The sequence below is a fragment of the Rhinopithecus roxellana genome, chromosome 5 (genome assembly GCF_007565055.1).
Source record: "Rhinopithecus roxellana isolate Shanxi Qingling chromosome 5, ASM756505v1, whole genome shotgun sequence".
Lineage (NCBI taxonomy): Eukaryota > Metazoa > Chordata > Mammalia > Primates > Cercopithecidae > Rhinopithecus > Rhinopithecus roxellana.
This window is the reverse complement of record NC_044553.1, coordinates 146,343,090-146,365,283: the sequence shown is the minus strand read 5'-3', so window position 1 is coordinate 146,365,283 and position 22,194 is coordinate 146,343,090. Positions and strand designations below refer to the sequence as shown.

The following is a 22,194-nucleotide window of genomic DNA, read 5'->3' as shown; positions in this document are numbered from 1 at the left end:
AATATATTCTTATATATTTTTTGTAGCTATTCTAAAAGAGATTGAATTATTGATTTGATTCTCAGCCTTGTCATTATTGGTATATAGCAGTGCTGCTGATTTATGCACATTATTTGTGTACATTGATTTTGTAACGTGAAACTTTCCTGAATTCGTTTATCAGGTCTAGCAGTCATATATCAATAGAGCACAATAGAGAACCCAAAGATAAAACCAAATACTTAAAACCAACTGATCTTTGACAAAGCATTCAAAAATATAAATTTGGGGAAAGGACATCGTATTTAATAAATGGTGCTGGGAAAATTGGATAGCAACATATAGAATAATGAAACTGCATCCCTACCTCTCACCTCAACATATACAGAAATTCACTCAAGATGGATTAAAGGGTGCAATCTAAGACCTGAAACCATGAAAATTCTAGAAGAAAATCTAGGAAAAATTATTCTGTACATTGACCTAGGCAAATAATTTATGACTAAGACCGCAAAAGCAAATGCAGCAAAACAAAAATAAATAAATGGGACCTAATTAAACTAAAAAGCTTCTGCAAAGCAAAGAATCATTGGAGTAAACAGACAACCTACAGAATGGGAGAAGACATTTATAAATTATGCATCTGACAAAAGACTAGCATCCAGAATCTATGAGGAACTCAAACCAGCAAGAAAAGCACAAATCGCATTAAAATGTGGCAGGTGACATGAATAGACATTTCTCAAAAGAAGATACACAAATAGCCAAAAAACAGATGAAAAAAATGCTCAACATCACTAATCATCAGGGAAATGCAAATTAGAACCACAATGAGATACCACCTTATGCCAGCCAGAATAGCCATTAAGAAACGTCAAAAAACAATAGATGTTGGCATGCATGTGGTGAAAAGAGAGTGCTTATCCACTGCTGGTGAGAATGTAAGTTAGTACAACCTATATGGAAAACAGTGTGGAGATTTATCAAAGAACTAAAGTAGATTGGTCTACCATTCATTCCTGCAAACCCACTACTGGGTATCTACCCAAAAGAAAAGAAGTCATTGTATCAAAAAGTCGCCTGCACACATATGTTTGTTGTAGCACAGTTCACAATTGAAAGATATGGAATCAACCTAAGTGCCCATCAACTGATGAGTGGATTAAAGGAAATATATATATATATATATTTTCATGATATATATATATATATATTTTCATGATATATATATTTTCATGATATATATATATATTTTCATGATATATATATATATATTTTCATGATATATATATATTTTCATGATATATATATATATATATTTTCATGATATATATATATATTTTCATGATATATATATATATATTTTCATGATATATATATATATTTTCATGATATATATATATATATATTTTCATGATATATATATATATATTTTCATGATATATATATATATATTTTCATGATATATATATATATATTTTCATGATATATATATATATTTTCATGATATATATATATATATATATATATATATATATACACCATAAAATACTCCAGCCATAGAAAAGAATGAAATAATGCCTATTTCTTTGAATGTCTTACTTTTTTGTGTGTTGTTGGAAACTGGATCTTCTATATAATATATGGTAGCAACTCATGTATAATATATGCTAGCAACTCTGGGCATTGATCCTCTCCTGCTTAAGGCTTGTTGTTGTTTATTTATTTATTTAGTGATTTGCCAGAGTATTTTAGTTAAGTCTGTTCCCTCCCTCTCCCCCCATACACACGGTAAAGCCTGAAATGTTGCTCCTTGGAGAATGTGGCTTTGGGCATATCCACAGTCACCCTGGGATGACATTGGTTTTTCCAGGACTCTGTCTGGTTCCTTGATCACACCTCACTATAAGTTACACTAACTGCTGGTGGATTTCTGTATTGTTTTAAACAATGCCCTGGTGGCTTAAATTGTTGCAAAGACTGATCCAATTAAATTCCAGCTCATTTTCCGGGGGTGGTTTGAGGTTAGTGTTTCCGTTTTCTTCTGACCACAGGAGATTTTTTTTTTTTTTTTTTTTAACTGTCACTTTTTTTCTTTTTCTTTTTTTTTTTTTTTTTTTGGTTCTCAACAGGATGCTGGGCTGGGCTGTGGTTTAGCTTATGCCTATAGTGAAGCTACTGGTCTCTTACTTTCTTTTCACCACAACCTCCATTATATTTCAGAGCAACATTAGTCTTAAACGTCTCTATGCTCTGTGTCAGATATCAATTCCTTTAAGAAAAGATTTGAAGCTATTTCCTGCCTTGCCTCTCCCCTTAGGTAAATCTCTGATTTCTAGTGATGTCACCTTTCTTATTGTTGAAATGTATGTGTTCTGTCAACCTGATCTTTTATTAGTCTGGCTAGAAGGTTTTCAACTGTTTTGATCTTCTCAAAGGATCAGCTTTTGGTTTTATTATTTTCTTGTGATTTTTAAATTTGTTTTTGTTTAATTGATTCTTCTTTGCTCATTATTATTTTCCTTGCTTATTTTTGTTATTTTATTTTTTATTTTTATTTTTACTTTTTAAAAAAAATTATTTCCACAGTTTTTTGGGGAACACGTGGTATTTGGTTACATAAGTTCTTTAGTGGTGATTTGTGAGATTTTGGTGCACCCATCACCCAAGCAGTGTACACTGAACCCAATTTATAATCTTTTAAAATTTGCTCCTATTTTTCTAGTATCTCAAGACAGAAGCTGAACTCTCAAATCCTTTCTTGATTTCTAATCTAGGTATTTAGTACTGTAAATGTCCTCCTAAGTATTGCTTTAGTGGCATATCACAAATTGTGATATGTTGTGTTTTCATTTTCATAAAGCTGAAAATTCTAATTTCTCTTTTTATTTTGCCTTTGATCTATTGATTATTTAGAAATTTGATAGTTTGTAAATATTTTTAACTTTTCTAGAAGGTTTTCAGTTATTCATTTCTGATTTAATTCTATTGCGGTTAAAAAAGTACTTTGTGTGACTTGAATCTTCCTGTATTTATGAGGACTTGCTTCATGGATCAGAGTATGGTGTAGTTTGGTCAATGTTCCATGTGCACTTGAAAATAATTTGCATCCTGCTATGGCTAGATGTAGTCATTTATAGATGTCAAGGCACTTTGTTTGGTATTGTTGTTCAAATCTCTTATATCCTTGCTGATTGTCCATCTAGTTGTACTATCAATTACTAAGAGATGGGTATTGAAATCTCTGATTATGGAAGTAATTTTTTAATTGTCTGCAAAGCCTGAAATAAAACTGTGTACTACTGTAAGTGTTCTGTGACTGTGGAATCTCTTAAAGTAGGGATTATATCTCATACTTCTTTTGATCCCAGCCCATAGTAGTGACTATTTAGTAAAAAATGATGGCAGTGTGAGAACTATGTTACATATATTTAGCTGACCTTAGTGTGTATTTGATATCTATGTATACTATATATATACACATCCATTATATATATATATATTTGTACTTCTTACATGAGAACGAAAGTTATATGTAGATGAGATATCTTTTCAGTGAAAACAGCCTTGCTTTTGCTTTTTATTTGATGTATTTTAGTTGGAAAACAGTTATAACAAAAAATTAATCTGCGTGCCATATGTTTCTACAGTTTAGCTATGAATTCAAAATTTGATCCAGTTGAAATGCCACTGACCTTTGCATTTGACTAGGAACATACAATACACATTCAATAAAGATAATATTATAAGAAAGTCTTTAAAAATGTGAAATAAACTCATATTTGTTATCTAGTATATATTAATTTCTGTTAATCTTGGGCATTAACTATTGAACTTTTTTTCCCCTAAGGTAGCTTGTACATCATTTGGATAATGTATGTGATTTTTTTTTTTTTCAGAGTCATAAACATTCTAAGTGCATACGGCCATTTCTTCCTTATTTCAATGTGTCACAACAATTTGCTACCTTTGTTCTTAAGGGATCTTTTGTAAGTAAATATGTTTAACTTTATTTTGGTTTTGATTTAAGAATTTGTATATTCTATCACAGGTCAATAGTTCTTAAGTGAAGCCTTATATTATGAACTATTAACAGTTTGCATATGAATTGACAGAGGCCCTGGTGTCTTCTATCTTCTGACTTGCTTTAATCTAACAGGACAGAAGCCAGTAGGAGGTAAAATGCTCTGTGACTTTGAGGAAAACTTACAAAAGTCACTTGCCAGAAAGTTGTTCTTGGTAATAGAAGCATTGTATGGTCTAGGGAACTTTCAAGCATTGATATTTACAGTATACTATGCCAAAAATATTTTTAAAAAGTACCAGATACTTGCTATTTCTGTGAATTGTTAGGTTTGAATTGAGAAACTGCAGTACCCTTTCTGATTACTAATGACCTAAGAATTGTTTTTTAATGACAGAAAGTTATTTTAATTTAAAGGTTTTTACACAGGTACAGTAATGAATGTTTTTGAAGCAAAGACACTGTGATTTTTTAATCATTTGCCAAAATTCTTTAGTGTTTAGAGAATAAAGTATTTGCTTGAACAATGTTTTCCTATTTTAAAAAATATTATTATTTAATATTTGAGGTGGTTCTCCTGATAAATAGAGATAATATTGTCATTGGTACATTCTTGCTGGTACTGAATTTGGAAATCCTCAAAGAGGATGTGATGAATTACTCAGCTGTGCTTTTTTGTCTTTTCTTCACAGAGTGAAATACCAGAGCTACAGGTGTGGTATACCAAACTTGGAAAAACATCCGAAAGATTTCTTTTTAAGCAGCTGGATTCTCTATGGGTAATTTTAAAGTAAATTGTTGTATTTTGGGTATTACAACAGTAAAACAGTAAAAGGGAACAGAAATTGCATTAATTAATAATTTTTATTTTTATAAGTTTGTGTGTTTATACATGTGTTCAGCTCTTAGACATTTAGTTTGTCTTGGTGGATGGTGACACCATCACCTGACTGCCCAGGTCGGAAATTTAAGTCCCATTTGAGACTCTCTGTCTTTCCCAGTCACCCTCTGTATCCCACCAGTGGTCAAATATAGACGATTGTATCCGCAAATTTCTCTTACTCCTTATTCTCCATTACCACCGTTACTTCTTGTTTCAATTCTTCATTCTCTCTCTCCTGGATTTCAGAAACTGCCTCTTGTTTTTCCAGTCTGAATTTCCAGGTCACCCATCACACTGCTACAGAGTGAAATGTCAAAAATGCAGATCTGATTTTTGTGACCACCGTGCTCAGACGACCTCAGTGATTCTTTTCTTAGAAGTTCACATTCCTTAGTGTAGCACATGACCCTCATCATCCTCCCAGGAGGTAGAAGACTGGTCTTCTTCCTAGATGTGTGTCCTACTAAACTGACCTCTCTTCACAGACTAAACTTAACATTTTTCAAAGCGTAGCATGCTTGTTGATTTACCTCTGTGACTTTGTGCATACTGTTTTCTTTGCATAGAATGACTTCTCCTCATCTTTATCATCTTTTGAGACTCAATTTGAGTGTCTCTTGCTCTGAAGCTTCCTCACCAGTCTTAACTCATAGTCACCTGGGGCCATGTGCTTATCTAGTTAAACACTTGTCCTGCTCCACAAGACACCTTGAAGACTGAGCCTTGCCTTATTTAGCTTTATATCTCAGGTGCTTCCCACAGGGCTTCATCCATGGTGGTTTCTGGGGAAAGGTTTCAAAGAATGAATTGACCCAAGCAAGCACATTATTTCACTTAATTGACACAAGTCTACCACTTTTTCTGGTTATTATTAATGTTCTGATAACCAACTAGTCACTAATAGTGATAAAACACCTTATTATATATTAAGTTCTGAAAAAAACGTTCCAACTTTTTGTGTAATAAATTGCTAGGAATAGCATAATAGAATTGATTTTCCCCACAAGAAAAATAATGCCATTTGGGGTTATTCTTCAACCTGAATATAACATCAGGTATTTCATAAATCTGATCATCAATTTACCATTAAAACAAGGATAATAACTCCTTTAATTCAAAGTAGAGAAAACCGGTTCAAATTTCATAAAATGGGCATAGATTTAATGCCTTCAGTGATTATGCAAAGGATTCCAGTGTCTTCAGAGGTCTACATTTAGCATAGAGCAGCTTTGATATTGGGAGAGTTTCCCATTGGTCACACACGGGGCTTAGCACTTTAAAAGCAATATCTGGTTTAATCATCACAACTGCTCTATGAGGTATGTATTTTTTCCTCATTTTGTAGATGAGGAGATTGTGGCTTAAAGAGATTAAGTTGCCAAGATCGTAAGTGTGACATAAGCCTAACTTGCTAGTTGAAATATATATTGAACATAAAATGAGCAGGGTTTTCCTCTCTTAATTGTAAAAGGATTTCTGTGATTAACAGCTGGGTCAACAGTGATATTTTGTGGAGTTTTCTACCTTAGTAAAACTACTGAGAGGGAAAAAAGCAGGTCTCTTAGTTGCATGTATTGAATATATCCAAGCTTTAAGGAGCTTACTGTGTAGTGGAAAAGAATAGGCTAATATAAATAGATTTTGAGATTATTTAGTCCTTCCTTCCATGAAGTAAGGTTGTTTAAAATTATAAAGCATAATTTTATAAAGTTTTCTAAAATACTTAGGAAAAAAAGATTCCAAGGGCCTTGGTATTGGTGAGTTTTCCACAAATGTTTAGGAAGTTCTAACAGAAATGATTTGGACTTTTCTTTAAGCTCATTTTTTACAAAAGCTATTTTGTCCAGTCTTGAATACAGTAGTGTCTTCTTTTTCAGCTCCTCGACAGCAATGGCAGTTTCACACTGAAACTGCAAGAAGATGAGCTGTTCACACTCACCACTCTCACCACTGGTCGCAAAGGCAGCTACCTGCTTCCTCCAAAATCCCAGCACTTCCCAAGTACCTATAAGGATGATTTCAATGTTGGTGAGTATTTTTCACTAAAACTTAACTTCGTCTCTATATTTAACAGTAGTGTGTTGATTTCTACCTGTCATACTGGGTGCATGATGGAGTGGCTGTCAAAAGCACATTCATTTAGCTCCTACATCTCATATGTGGTAAAAGGAGGGCTAATTTTTTATATTACTTTATGGTAAATCTAAATTTGAGGACCCTGTATTTTTCAGTTTCAGAAAAAAATATAGAGTTCATTGTTAGAATGAAAGTTATAATTCTAATTTGTTTTTGGTGAAACTTAAACTTTGTAACTTTGCTACTGCCCCATTAGCCATTACTGACACCTTCCTTCTGTGTGGAGGTTAAGACACATTTATATGTGTCTTTCCGCAGTGCTAGTGAACTGAGTGCTTATGGGCAGTCATGTTGTCCTTGGGTGATCCAACTCATATACTGTCCCGTGCCTCCGAGTTTTTTATTGAGCTCTCTTGGTTTTCTAGGAAAATCTATCCTAAAGTTGTTAGAAAAGTTTTTGGTTATAGGTGATTTAGGAAAACCACTTGGAAAAAAGTTAGAAGATATGGTCACTGTAGTTATATTCCTAGTCAGTAAGGAACAAAATTTGTTGACTAGTTGGTAGTGTTCTATATGTTTATGGGTCTCACAGACAGGGTCAGGTGGCTTTGTAATCTGCTCCTACAGTCTGTAGCAGGAGAGTAATAGGGAGGGAACTGGCATTGTTGGAGCATCACTTGAACCTCCTGTTTGCTGCAGAGCTGCTTGTTCCACCAAAGATGGACACTCCTATCACTCTTTCCCAGTCACTGCTGCAGGGTCTCACCTCTCTTTCTCAGGAAATGATCTAGTTGGCTAGAGTAGAAGGCCTTTTGGACTGTGTAGTGGAGTCCTCTCAACTATAATACAGATAACAGTGACCCTCAGGGGGAGCTTGGTGGTTTGTTTTTCTCCAGCTCTTTGAAATGGCCTCTTAGATAAACCCATTAATTTTGTGAAACATAGGTCTTTAAAATCTGTTGCTTGGTTGGTTCTCTGTTAGCAAAGGTGACTTTTGCCTTCAGTAAGTGAGGAATTTGTGTGGGATATGGCCTAGTTGATGAGATTGAAGAACTTCTGCCAGCACCAAGACCAATATTTTGTGACCCTGAAGACCAAGAGGCAATTCCAAACCTTCAGATATAAAATGTAATACTTTATAAGCTACAATATAAATTTAAAACTAAAGTTAAATATTATAAGCTAGGCTCTGGAGATTCTTGTTAGGGTTCTAAATGTCTCAAATGAGGTAATGAATGCAAAAACATTTAGAAAAGCATGAGGTATAAGAGCTATAAGATATTACAACTAAAATTTCTCCTCTACAGCATTCATTATTGTTAAGACTAAAATTTAATTTAGTAAAACTAAAAAGGGATTGATAACTTAGGCCCAAAACTGGTTTTTGCTGCAGTTTAGAAGTAGAAGAAAATTTGTAAATTTTATGCTTCATATAGTAAGCTTTTCTTATGCTCTTTTGGCAGATGATTGTGACCCATGATTTGGCACCTTGCTTGACAGATATTAGAAATAATAAAGCTATCCCTTATTTAGCCCTTGCCAGATGCTGGCTTATGTACACGTTATCTTTTCTTTAATTCTCTTGTCCTCCTGCAAACCTAGAAATGAAGAAACTTCAGATGCAGGGCAGTTAAATAACTTGTTCAGGGCAACATACTGAGCTGGAATTTGAACCTAGGTCATACTTACTTCAGAACTCATGACCTTTCCTCTACACCAGATGCCTGGATTAAGTATTATGCAGCATCTATATGTCAAATTCATCATTTTGATATTTAGTAATGATGATACAAAAATTAATATATCTTTATTAGACGTAGGCCCTAAACTTTGGTTTAGATTTTATTTATTTATTAAAAACTTTCAGAAGTGTTTCGGACATACTGTAAAATATCAGCAAGGAGAACTTCTGAAGGATTTGATACTAAACAGAATTTCTTATATTCTGAACAGATTACCCATTTTTTAGTGAAGCTCCAAACTTTGCTGATCAAACTGGTGTATTTGAATATTTTACAAATATGGAAGACCCTGGTGAGCATCACTTCACGCTACGCCAAGTTCTCAACCAGAGACCCATTACGTGGGCTGCCGATGCATCCAACACAATCAGTATTATAGGAGACTACAACTGGTAAGATTGACGTTCTCAGTGTGGATCTGGCTGAAATACGCTTGTAATATTGTCAGGTACATTTTGAAGTGAAGAGCTTTCAATAGTCCTCCTTGTTCAAGAACCTAATAGATGTGTAATATGTAATATTAAGGGTTGTTGAATATTATGGTGATGACCACAAACCTGCAAATTGTTTTGCTGCCTCAGTGTCCTTCCCTCGTCTTTGCCCTATTTAATAGTGATTATTACAGGAACAATTTTATTTCAGTATAAAAACTGAGGACTTTTGGACCCAATTATAATTTAATATTTATTTATAAATAGACGGATTTGTGAGGTGTTTTTTTTTGTTTTGCTGGAGAGTTGATTTGTTGATCTGGTGTTGCCATCTGGTGGACCAATCATAGAATTACACTGTCTTAGCCTTATTAAAAAATCTATTTACCAGGTGACAGTAGATGGCAATAGTAAAAAGCAAATCAGCTTTAGTTGCCTAGTGAATTTAACTTTTTATTTAGTCATCTGGTAAAGAGACAAGTTATATTATTCACATAAAATATAATGCTAAACTAAAACTTTCCTTTCCTCTTTAGTTTAGTTACAGAATTTCTATGTGCTGACTTATTATACCTGTCTTATGTGTTTCTTTTTCATTTTTTCGTATAACTAGTATGATTCCACTGTGGGAAAAAAACACACAAACATTCCAGGTTTCGAGCTAGTACTAAGAATACCAAGCCACCAAAAAGCCATATCCAAAGCTTGGAAACTGGAGAGGGAAGAGAAAAGAATTCTGAAAAGGGCCTTGAATTGCTTGTCTGTGGAGTGTGCAGGAAGTGTTTATCCCTCCTGAAGTGCCTTACTCCCCGTTAGAAATCCTGATTCTAGTCCCAAGCTCTGACATAAGTCTCAAGAAACTTTCAGTTATCCAGAGTCCTGGAACTCTTATAACACCAGGAAGAGTCATTGAGGTGCAGTGAAGAATTCTTTCCTAATTTAGGATGACATTTGTGGCTTGTGTTTTTACACAGCAGAATTTCTGCTTGTGCCATTGTCTCTGAGGAGGAAACTTTACCTAGATTTTCTGATTATGGCAGTGGAGTTCGTGGCATCGTCATTTGTGACGATGGTCTTATTGTAAGTCCAGTGGCTAGGTTTAAGTATCCAAGGCATAGGTCCCATTGTTTTGATCTCCAGTTTTGAAGTCACCATATAAGAAACTTTTTTTTTTTCTGTGATGTCCCGTATACCCTATGCACTTGAATACTATAGAGGACTCTTTCTAAACTCAAACTCAATCTAATTTCTGGTTGGGACTCCAGAAAGATTGAGAAGCCCCTTAATTGTAGTATAGAAATGAGATATAGCACCGTTCAAAGATTTACTCCCCCACATCTTCATATATTTGAAGATTTTTACACAATTTAAGTAGCAATACTCCATTTTTACTAGGATATATTGCAGTGGATAAGGAGGTAGGGATGAGGGATGGGGAAGGGTGTAGAAGAGGAAGAGAGTGACACATTCTGAAAGGAAAGGAACCAGGAAGTTGCAATTAGGTGTGTCAAGAAAGGATTGCCTTCATCTTTCTGAATCCCTGTTTTCATCATGTTATTCCCCTGCTCAGGAAGATGCGGTGACTCTCCCCTGCTACCTGTGTTTTTCACTTCTAGGCCTGATTTCCAAGACCCTTTAGAATTTGGTCTCATCTGTTATGGGTTATTTTCCAGTATTCCACCCTCTATCTGAGGCAGCCAGATCTGCTCAGAGATCCACACAAATCCCTTGTTCATTTCTTTTGTCTGGCTGCTGTGCCCACTTATTGTGGGAAAAGGAGGGAATAAAAATTGGATAATAGTAGGCACTTTGATGGATTTCCCACACAACCACTTTGTGGTGGAGATATCATCGTCCCCACCTTGCAGACTGAGAAACCGCATCTTTGGAGTAAGATTTACCCAAGATTTCACTGGTAAGTGGCAGAACCAGGGCTAGAAGCCGGGTCTGTATGACTCACTAGCCCATTCTCTTTGGAGTATATCTCACAGCCTCATTTTAATTGTCTTCTTCCTAAAGGTAGGAAATGGGAAATTTGTCTAGTTTATCTGTAGTGCTATTTTAGTAAATCTGCTCTCAATGTGTGCACATTACTCACAGTTTTTAGAGTTGTGTTTTGAGTAGAACTTCCTCTCTTATACCTAGATTTAGTTATTTACCAGCACAGTAATTTGATTATACTGGGTGGATTGTAGTGTAACTGGCTATTTCTATCTTGATAGTGAGCATTGGTTGGAATTCTTTAAAGACAATCACAAAATTACCTTTACCTGCACACAGCTGAACTCTCTCTTTGATAAAATTTGCCTTATATTGGATAGTTTTTGTTCTTTCAGCACTACTGAGAGATTGTGGCTGTGGAAGAATAAACCACACTTTTATTCTATTTCATTCATTATCTATGAAATTGCCTGGCAAGTTCTGATGCAAGAATCACTTTTTCTGGAATGTGGTATATAAAAAAGGAAAAAGTTTGATCTTCTCTCATTCCAACTCTAAATGGAATAATTTTATGGTGCTGATGGTATTTGTAGCACTTTCAAACTTACGATGAACCAGAAAGCAGGTAAGGGATATAAGAACCAGTGTTGATTGCTAGTGGTTTCATGCTGGTGATAATCTGTGGAGAGAAAACTCCCTCTGATGTCAGAGGACATACAAGAGAGACTGGGCTTGAGTTACTCAGCATTTGATCTTCCTGTAAAGTAGCCCAGCTCTGCTTAGATAATTAAGTGTGGATTGTCCTCCCTGTGTACCTGATGTAGGTACTTTTGTAATATTTTCCTTTACATAGTAAAATTTCACTGTGCAAAATTCACTGATAAGATACAAATGTAAAAGCCATATAATTCTAGATCTCATTCCCCCCAACCCATTTCTGGAATAGATTTATTGGTGTTTCCAGTCTTATGTGAGATATGTTGCTTGATTTGTGTGCAGACTTTCTTTTTTCTTCCTACTTGCAGTTAGATACTGAGTAGGAAGTAAAATCTTTTCAGAGATCATGTTGGTTTGGGGTGGTTGTAGCATCCCAGAAGGAAAGTGTTGTACCTGGTAGCATTTGTAAGAGGAAACCTGGAGGAGAGCTCACTGTAAAAGCTCAGTCCCTGGACAGCTGAATCTTTTTCCCATTTTTGATAGACTGCTGTGGATCAGTGAGCCTAGAACCAGGATTTTATTGCTTCCTTATAGACAGATACTTCATAGGGGAAAATGGTCCTCAAAGTGGCATTCCTGGATAAGCAGCATCAGCATCACCTGGGAATTTGTTAGACATGCAAATTCAAGGGGCTGCCCCAGTTTTACTGACTCACGCTGTGGGGTAGGACCAGTGAACTGAGTTTAAGAAGCCCTCCTGGTGATTTCTGTGCTGTTCAGACGTGAGAAGCCCTCCTAGAGAGTCAACTCTGCGGTCTTTGCAGAGAAATAATTTTAGATCTTTTCTTCTGGAGTTTTAAAGTTTTGTTAGATTTAAATGTAAAAATTGGCCCCGGAATAGCTTATGTTCTCCCAGAGGCTCCTAGCATTGCCTTAATTACCTCTCTTTGTTGCTGGAAATTTGAATAAACATTTTCCCTCAGAATTGTGTGGAACTTTTTACTTTTTATGTGTTCATAGACAATAGTGGCTTTTTAAAATATTGTATTCTTAAGATGAGAAGTTGTTTTATTGTAGAAAAAATATTTTCTCAGGAAACTTAAAAATCATAACTATTATTGTCCAGTAATCATTTAAATAGGCAATGAAATGACTTAAGTCATGTAACATTTAAAACTGTTGTCAATAAAGATTCTTGAAGCCCATCTCTGCTACAGGCTCAGACTTAGCAAATCACATTCTCACCTCAATTAGAAGTTTGTGAAATGACATATCTGTACTATGTTACAAAGGGCATATTTTAAGAGTACTAGTCAACCGTTTTATTTTGCAGGACGAATCTGACTATAAAATGTGATGTTTACATAGAGACCCCTGACACAGGAGGTGTGTTCATTGCAGGAAGAGTAAATAAAGGTGGTATTTTGATTAGAAGTGCCAGAGGAATTTTCTTCTGGATTTTTGCAAATGGATCTTACAGGGTTACAGGGGATTTAGGTAAGTGCCTTTTTTTTTTTTTTTTTTTTTAAATACCATATGACTTATAGGCTATGTTACTTTGAGCACCTACTTGTTATTTGTGGGAGTGATAAAAGAGTTCATCCCAAGGTGTTCAGACATCTAATTGGGAAGAGATGTAACCAAATACCAAATAGTTTACAATTACAGAAAGTTATTTAATTCCTAGAGATGCGGGCAACTCTGTGGAAGGGAAAATAATTGTACAAAGCTTTTTAGGGTATTGTGAGGTTGAACTGGGCTGTGAGGATAGGATTTTGCATAGATAGTATCAAAACCATCTGAGGTAGTGGTGGTAGGGGGAGAATGCTCAGGAGGCACCATAAATAAAAGCAGGAGTATAAGAATGTTGCTGCTGTACTTATAGGGAGAGGAACTGATCTGTTTAAAATGGAAAAATCTCATTTTTGAATTTAGTTAATACTTGAAAATAGCTTGACTTTTCTCAGTCATCTTTACAGCCCTTGTGTTAGGTAGGATGATAATTTTATCCAGAATAGGTGCTTCAAATATGTTCACATTGAACTGTGTCCACTTCAGATTGGTTTTGGTATACACCACTCCTTTGAAACTAGACCTTACTAGTGGTGACTTTTCTTGATTCTCAGTCTCTTGACTTTCCTCTTACCTTAATTTAAAAATATCTCTTTTATAGTTTGCTGCTCTTTGCTTTGACTCCATAAATAAAATAAGAATTAAAGAGGAAGTAGGTAGTAAGGATATTAGAACAAGAGTTACCTACTCATAACATTACCAATCTGAAGTTACCTCAGTGATACTGAAATCAAAAACAGAACCAGTGAGGTTAATTGACTTGCCTAATGACTCAAAGCTAGTTAGTGGCAGAACTGGAACTAGGAATTTAAATCTGTGTCTGCAGTCCCCACTGTCTGTTTTAAACTGCCTACTTGAAATTTTATCCTGGGGTTCTCATAGGCATTCAAATAACAGTAATTCCAGAAATTAACTTATTATTTTCTCCCTCTAAGTGAATACTATTACCATGTAACCAATTTGACTGGTTGGAAATTTTATATTCTCTCTCTCTTGTCTTCCATATTCAATCCAGTCATGTATAAATATGTACTTGAACTATAGATGCTAACACTTCATACTGTCACTGGCTTTTAAGTTTATTTCACTGGTTCTGTTGTGAGCTCACATATAGCATATAGCTTAGAGTAGGATCTCAGTATATGCTATTAAATGCATGGCTAAATGAAAAATGTTTTGGCTTAACTCAGTTGTAGATCTGGGAATGAAGGGAGAGCTCTCTATTGAGGCTGACTTTACTACATACAGATGACACTTGAGAACCCTACTGAATTAAATGACTCTGTGATTGAGATCTCAAAATTATATCTATTAGGATAATCTTTTTGTGTTACAGCTGGATGGATTATATATGCTTTAGGACGTGTTGAAGTTATAGCAAAAAAATGGTATACACTCACATTAACTATTAAGGTAAGTATTGCTGATTGGAGGATCTGGAGGTAAAATACTCTTTTGTTGTGCCTTTCTAGAATTTTCTGTTATAAAATAGGAGGGGGAAAGTGTGACATATAATGAAGAGAGACAAGGAATCTGCCTTGGTGCTGGGAAGCCACTCATCCCTAGGGTGGTTAGGTGTGTGAGGGTAAGCTACGCGAGAACCATCAGCAGTTGACTTTATCGGGTCACTATTTTTTTAAAAATTTGATTTTGTTTTTTAAACTGAGGCATAATTGATAAAGTCAATAACTGAACTATTTTTTCAAGTTTGCTTGAACCAAGACTGTACATGGAGCTTATAGATGTAAGCAAAGTCATATACATTTATGTTTGATGGTTAAGAATAATTTGCTTTTCAATTATAAGCATAGTTTTTTAGAAATTGGTTTCCATGAATATTTTTGTCAGAGAAAATACCAGATTAATTTCAATATAATAGAAATATAAAAATATTCCTCAGAATCACTGGGTGATCATGAGTTACTGCTTGACAGTGCTTCCAAGGGATGCTGTGCAGAGAAATTTTTTGTGTATAATATGCTGGTCTCTCCCAAGATAGCTCCCTCACCGTTTTGTTTAGGGTGCAATAGAAATTAAAAATCAGATTCCAATAACTTTGCAATTTGTTCTCTCCCCTCAATCAACCACCAAAATGACAGCACTAATTTTTTTAGCATTAATAATAATGTATATTGAAGATTTGTTTGGATGTAGCATAGATTATTTTAACTATGCTACACTAGCCAAATTGTAGCCATTTTATAGCAATTATAATAATATTCACTATTACTGAATTTGAAGATTTTTTCCAAATTCATAGATATGATTTGTATTTCCTTGATAATTAGGGAGCTTGCACATGTAATGTTTGTTGGCTATTTATAGTTTCTCTTCTCTGAAGTTGCCTGTTCACTTCTTTCTTCATTTTTCTATCGTGTTGTCTTTTTCTGGCAAATTTGTGTGAATTTAATATGTATTCTGGATAGTAACCCATTGTCTGTTACACATGTCACAGCTGTGCTCTTCTATCTTGTGTATTTTAATTTTGCTTATGGTATTTTTGATGACTATAAGTTTTATATTTTGATGCTGTCAAATGTTTTACTTTTATTCATTGCCTTGATGTTTCATGTTTTAAATAAGGCCTTCTTGTGTCTCAAGGTTAGGAACATTTCTACCCCAAACTAAAAAAAGTTTAGGATTTATTTTTATGTGTAAGTTTTTAATACATCAGAAATGTATTTGTGAATTTTGAGGGGAAGTATTGAATATAATTTTTTAAAAAATGGATAGCCATCATTTATTACAGTAGACTATCCTTTTGCCCATAATTTAAAGGCTACCTTTTTGATGTAACAAATCAGCACATGTGCATATACTTGTTTCTGAGCTTTTTTCTGTTCTCCATATTGCTGTTTGTCTATTATTATCCAAAATCACACTTTTAATTGGTGTTAACATTCTAAAGGCTTTGATGATACAGTTACTCCCTTGCTTCCTTCAGAGTTTTCTAACCTGACCACTTGATAGAAAACATAGCCCCATCTCACTCTCTAACTCCTTTCTGTTGCTTTAGTTTTCTCTAAAGCTTTTGTCCCAAGCTGACGTCACACATATTCTGTTGATTGTTAATGTGTTTTCCTACTCCCTTCACTAGCACATAGCTCCTTTAGTAACAGGCCTTTCTCCATATTCCTCACTGCTGGCTCTGTAGCACCTAGAAAAGTGCCTGACAGCCAGGCAGAGCAGGAGTCCAAATAATACTTGGTAAATGAATGAATGGATATCTGGTGGGGCAACTTCCTCATTGTTTCTTTTTCAAAATTATCTTTGCTATTCCACTATATATATTATTCGATTTGACTTTAAAAAAACAAACTTTCAATTACTTGGAAAATGGTGCTGGTATTACATTAAATTTATACATCAATTTGGGAAAAAATTACATTTTTTAAAATAATAATGTGTTTCCCCATGAGAGAACATAGGAACAAAAGCATGCTATATTTCACCATTTATTAAGATTTGCCACTAGGTCCTTCAGTTTTATTTTTGCACACCTTTGATTACGTTTGTTTTAGTAACTTTATGAGTTTTTTTTGAAATCGTGAATGAGATTTAAAAGATTTTCTTAATTTTCTTCAGGTACTTTGCATACCTGGTTAAAATGGCAACAGGACTTATTGAAAACAGCTGTCTCCTGCCTCACATCCTGTTCCTTCTTCTTGACCCCCATTCTGTGTTCTGTACTTCTGATACAGCCACTCCTCACTATTCTAGCTGTTTTTTCTGGTGTGTCTTTAATATAATGTGATTCACTACTTTTAGAAATTGGCTCTTGTCTTGCTTCTAGGATGGATAGGACTTTGCTGGCTTGCACCCACCTCACTCCCCTACTCCTGTTATTTTGTGTTTCCTCAACTATGGGCATTCTGCTTCCTCTTGAATCTCAACTTTTGCCACATACTCTGAGGGTCTTCTCCAACTATCAGCAGTAAAGTAGTCTGTCAGGCACCCATTGTCACTTTGACCTGGCTTAATTTTTACATGCTGCTTATCCTTTAGCTCTCACTTTGTGTGTGTGTGTGTGTCTGTCCATCTCCTCCTACTAGAATATAAGCTCCATAAGAGCAGGGACCTTGTCTTTCTTGTTCGTCTTAAATTCCCAGTGCATTAAACAGTATTTGACATATAAATCTTCTTTGCATAAATGAAAAAAAACAAAACATCATCTTCTATGTTGCCTATATTCCAAATTTCAGCTAATGCGAGGATTTTGTCACTGACTGTCAGCCACATGTTGAATTCTTCTCAACATTTGTCAGGTGACGTGTCCCAGCTCTGTTGCATAGTGGGTAGCACAATGGACTTTGAAGTCTACTGTATTCTACTTGCAAGTATTTTATATTGTGCAGCTTCAATTTTCCCATCCATTGTATCATGAAGAACACTTTTCTTATGAAGATTCAATGAGAAAAAAAAAAAAAAATATATATATATATATATATATACATAATACCTGATATGTGGTAAGCACTTAATGAGTCAAGTTAATATTCTTATGCGTAGGAGTGTTTGGAACCAGAAGAACAGCATTAGTATTTCCTCACTAACATATACTGAGACTTCTAGCAAGTTATTCCACCTCTTTGAGTATCTGTTTCCTTATCTGTAAAATGCACATAACTTCTGTGAGGTTGTCTTGAGGGTTAAATGTGTTACATTCTTACATTCAACACATTTTTATTAAGCCCCTACTATATGCACTCTACTAAGTCCTAGGGATACAGCAGTGAATGAAATAGACAAATTCCTGCTCTCTTAGAGCATATATTCTTCTAGGACAGGAGTTGGCAACTTTTTCTGTAAAGGGCCAGAGAGTAAATATTTTAGACTTTGTGGGCCATGTGGTCTCTGCTGGCACCACCCAGTTCTGCTGTTGTAGTGAGAAAAAAGCTGTAGACAATATGTAGATGAATGGATGTGGTTGTGTTTCAATAAGATTTTGTTTATATATAAAAAAAAAAGGTCATTGACATGTAGGTCATAGTTTGCTGAGCCCTATCCTGAGATAGTAAACTTGTAAATAAGTTTATAATTATGAAGTTTATAATTATGAAATAAGTTTATGATTATGAAGAAAAAATAGAGTCATAAGATAAAGTAGCTCTGTTACCCTGATTCTCTAACCAGGGAGTTGAGGAAAGACCTCACTGAGTGGGTGGTACTTGAGTGCAGACCTGAATGATGGGAAGAACAATTTGAGCAGACCACATGGCTGGTTCAAAAGGCAGGTGTAGCTGACAATGTGTGAAGAGCAGCCTGGAGGCTGGGGTGGCTAAGCCTGGGGAGGCAGGAGTGATGAGGTCCTCTTAGACAGGTTTTGTGCTTAATGTGATTGGTGATATGAGTCCCTTGGCTCAATGTTAATACTGAGTGTTTGATGGCAGCAGAAGATGTTCAGTAAGCACTTCTAGAGCTGAAGATAGCTGTGCAAGTCTGTAATAACAGGAATGTGGCTCCAAATTTGGAGCTAAGTGACTTGGAGCAAAAATCTGTGACTTTGAGTTTTAATCTATTAAGCCTCAGTGTTTCCATGCATAAAATAAAAAGAACTACATTAAGGTCCATTACATTATCCTTCCAAGACTTAAAAGCAGATTTATTCTGGTTCTTGGCCCAATGCTTTGAATTTTGAGCTCTTTACCTTTTGAGAGTAGCTAGTTTTAATTGATTGGCTGTAGTTAGTATGCTGTGAATATATGCTCATAAATGTACTATCATAAAGATAATAAGAGCTGAGATTTATTGTTTACCATGTGCCAGGCACTGAGCTAAGTAGAATGGCAAGCTTCTGAGGAAGGCGTAATTTTTTCTTTCACTGTCAGTAACCAGTAAGTAACACCTTATAGATGCCTCCCTTCTTCCACCCACTGCACCCTACTCCATCATCACTTTAACTGATGGCTACTGTTTTTTCAACTTAAGGGTAGGAGCTTCATATGGCTTTGAAGTGATATTCTGTTCATGGCAACACAACACAAAAGCTAAGGTTAATTATTTTTCTTCTGGCTGGGCAGAGGATCCTTAATGAAAACCTTAGAGAAGCAATGAGGTAGAAGCAGATGTTTTGGCTCCAGCACAGTCCTGTCTGAAGAGTTGGTGGCTGTTAGCCACAACACTTGTACATGTGACTACTTATAAATAATGTTTTTTTTATTTTAATGAGCCTTTGTCTAAAACTTTATAATAATGCATGAAAAGTTTTGCATTTTTGTTGGTTTTACATTTTCGTGGAGCACAGGAAATATTGAGGTATTCCTTGTACGTTGGGAACAATTTAAGTAGGTAGGTAAGAATTTCTTCCCAGAGTTTTCTTCTTTATTTTAAACTTTTGCTCAAACTTGTGGATTTGTGTTTTGCTGTGGTTAAGTCTTGAGTGAGAAGTACATTTGCTCCACTAAGTAGTGGGCCATACATGATCAAGAAACAGACTTCAGAGGACCATTTTCATATGGTTTCAAGGAATGCGTTTCTTTCTACTCTAGGGTCGTTTTGCCTCTGGCATGCTGAACGACAAGTCTCTGTGGACAGACATCCCTGTGAATTTTCCGAAGAATGGCTGGGCTGCAATTGGAACTCACTCCTTTGAATTTGCACAGTTTGACAACTTTCATGTGGAAGCCACACGCTAATACTTACAGGGCATCATAGAATACTCTGGATTTTCTTCCCGTCTTTTTGGTTTTGGTTCAGAGCGAATTCTTGTTTCATTGGAACAGTATATGAGCATTTCGAGGCTAAAAATAATGAAGAGTAAATGGGGAGAGAAATTTATTTTTAATTTATCCTGGAAGATTTTATTAGAATTAATTCCAAGGGGAAAACTGGTGAATCTTTAGCATTACCTGGTGTGTTCCCTAACATTCAAACTGTGCATTAGCCCTACCCTTAGGAGTGGTTTGAGTAGTTCAGACCTTGAAGCCTTGCTGCTAACACTGAGGTAGCTCTCTTCATCTTATTTGCAAGCAGTCCTGCAGATGGCAGTAACTTAATCATCACCGAGATGTATTTATGCATGCTCTGACCATGTGTCCAAATGAGCCAATGTCTTCAGCACAAGATGATGCTGCCATAATAGAAAGCTGAAGAACACTGGAAGTAGCTTTTTGAAAACCACTTCAACCTGTTATGCTTTATGCTCTAAAAAGTATTTTTTTAATTTTCCTTTTTAAGATAATACTTTTGAAATGCAGGATATGATGAGTGGGATGATTGAAAAAATGCCTCTTTAATAAACTACCTCTAACACTATTTCTGCAGTAATAGATATTAGCAGATTAATTGGGTTATTTGCATTATTTAATTCTTTTGATTCCAAGTTTTGGTCTTATAACCACTATAACTCTCTGTGAACATTTTTCCAGGTGGCTGGAAGAAGGAAGAAAACCTGATCTAGCCAATGCTGTTGTAGGCATTTCCTCTGCCTCATCTCACTGTGTTGTGGTCTGTCCTCACATGTGGCACTGGTAACAGACTCACACAGCTGATGAATGCTTTTCTCTCCTTATGTGTGGAAGGAGGGGAGCACTTAGCCATTTGCTAACTCCCAGAATTGGATCATCTCCTAAGATGTACTTACTTTTTAAAGTCCAAATATGTTTATATTTAAATATATGTGAGCATATTTATCATGTAGTATGATTTATACTAAGCATTAATGTGGCTCTAAGTAGCAAATCTGTTATTCATGTGGGTAAAGTAAATCTAGAATTATTTGTAAGAATTACTCATTGAACTAATTCTACTCTTTACGAATTTGTAAGAGTCTAACATAGGCTTAGCTACAGTGAAGTTTTATATTGCTTTTGAAGACAAGAAGCTAAGTACTAGAATAAATAAGGTTACAGAGAAAAGTTTTCAGTTAGAACCAAGTGATTTCCAGCTGATGTATCTAGTATTTTTAAAACTAACATTGTAGAGTCATAATTTATTTATAATAAAATGTTCCCACTTTCAGTATACAATTCAGTGAGTTTTGATAAATGGATATACCCATGTAACCAACACTCCAGTCAAGTTTCAGAATATTTCCATCACCCCAGAAAGTTCTCTTGTATACCTGCTCAGTCAGTTCCTTTTACTCCCAATTGCTGGCAGCCACTGATACGAATTCTATCACTATAGGTTAGTTTTCTTTGTTCCAGAACATCATGAAGGTGGCATCATGTACTGTGTATTCTTATGAATGGTTTCTTTCCGTCCGCATAATGATTTGAGATTTGTCCATGTTGTGTGATTCAGTGGTTTATTCCTTCTTATTTCTGAAGAGTTTTCACACATTGTATGAATACACCACAATTTGTTTCCTCCTCACCAGTTTCTGCTATTACAATTAAAACTGTCCACATTTACAATCTTTGTGTCAAATATATTTCTATTTCTTTAGGATGAATACAGAGGAGTGAAATTTCTGGGTCTTATGTTAATTGTATGTTTAACTTTATAAGAAACTACCAAACTGTTTTCCAAAATGATTGTATGGTTTTACACTTCTATCAGCAATGTTTAAAAGTTCCAGTTACTCTGCATTCTTGTCAGTGCCTCGTGTTGTCATTCTTTTTAATTTTAACCCTTAATTGTGGGTGTATGGTATGTACATTTCTCTGATGACTAAAGCTGTTGAGCATATGTCATGGACTTAATAGACATTTATATACTTTGTTTTATGTAATATCTATTCAAATCTTTTGCTCATCTAAAAAAATTCTGTTGTCTTTTCTATTGAGTTATAAGAGCTCTTTTACATCTTCCAGATACATTTTTTTTTTAAAAACAGTGTTTTGAAAATTATTTTCTCTATTTCTACAAAGAACCTGATGGAATTTTCATTTTGATTACATTTAAATTATAGATATATCTGGAAAGAACTGATATCTGACTAATATG

General features: G+C 35.1%; 1 protein-coding gene across 1 annotated transcript in view; it reads left to right on the top strand.

Annotated features, from left to right (window-relative positions):
- Positions 1-21,662, top strand: part of GALC (galactosylceramidase) — a 59,266-nt gene extending 37,604 nt beyond the window's left edge. The window contains exons 11-17 of the mRNA XM_010371317.2: positions 3,879-3,968; positions 4,696-4,782; positions 6,764-6,914; positions 8,916-9,096; positions 13,067-13,230; positions 14,642-14,718; positions 19,794-21,662. Of these exons, the coding sequence (XP_010369619.1) occupies positions 3,879-3,968; positions 4,696-4,782; positions 6,764-6,914; positions 8,916-9,096; positions 13,067-13,230; positions 14,642-14,718; positions 19,794-19,940 (897 nt within the window). The 3' untranslated portion in view covers positions 19,941-21,662. The remainder of the gene's footprint in view (positions 1-3,878; positions 3,969-4,695; positions 4,783-6,763; positions 6,915-8,915; positions 9,097-13,066; positions 13,231-14,641; positions 14,719-19,793) is intronic.
- The last annotated feature ends 532 nt before the right edge of the window (positions 21,663-22,194 follow it).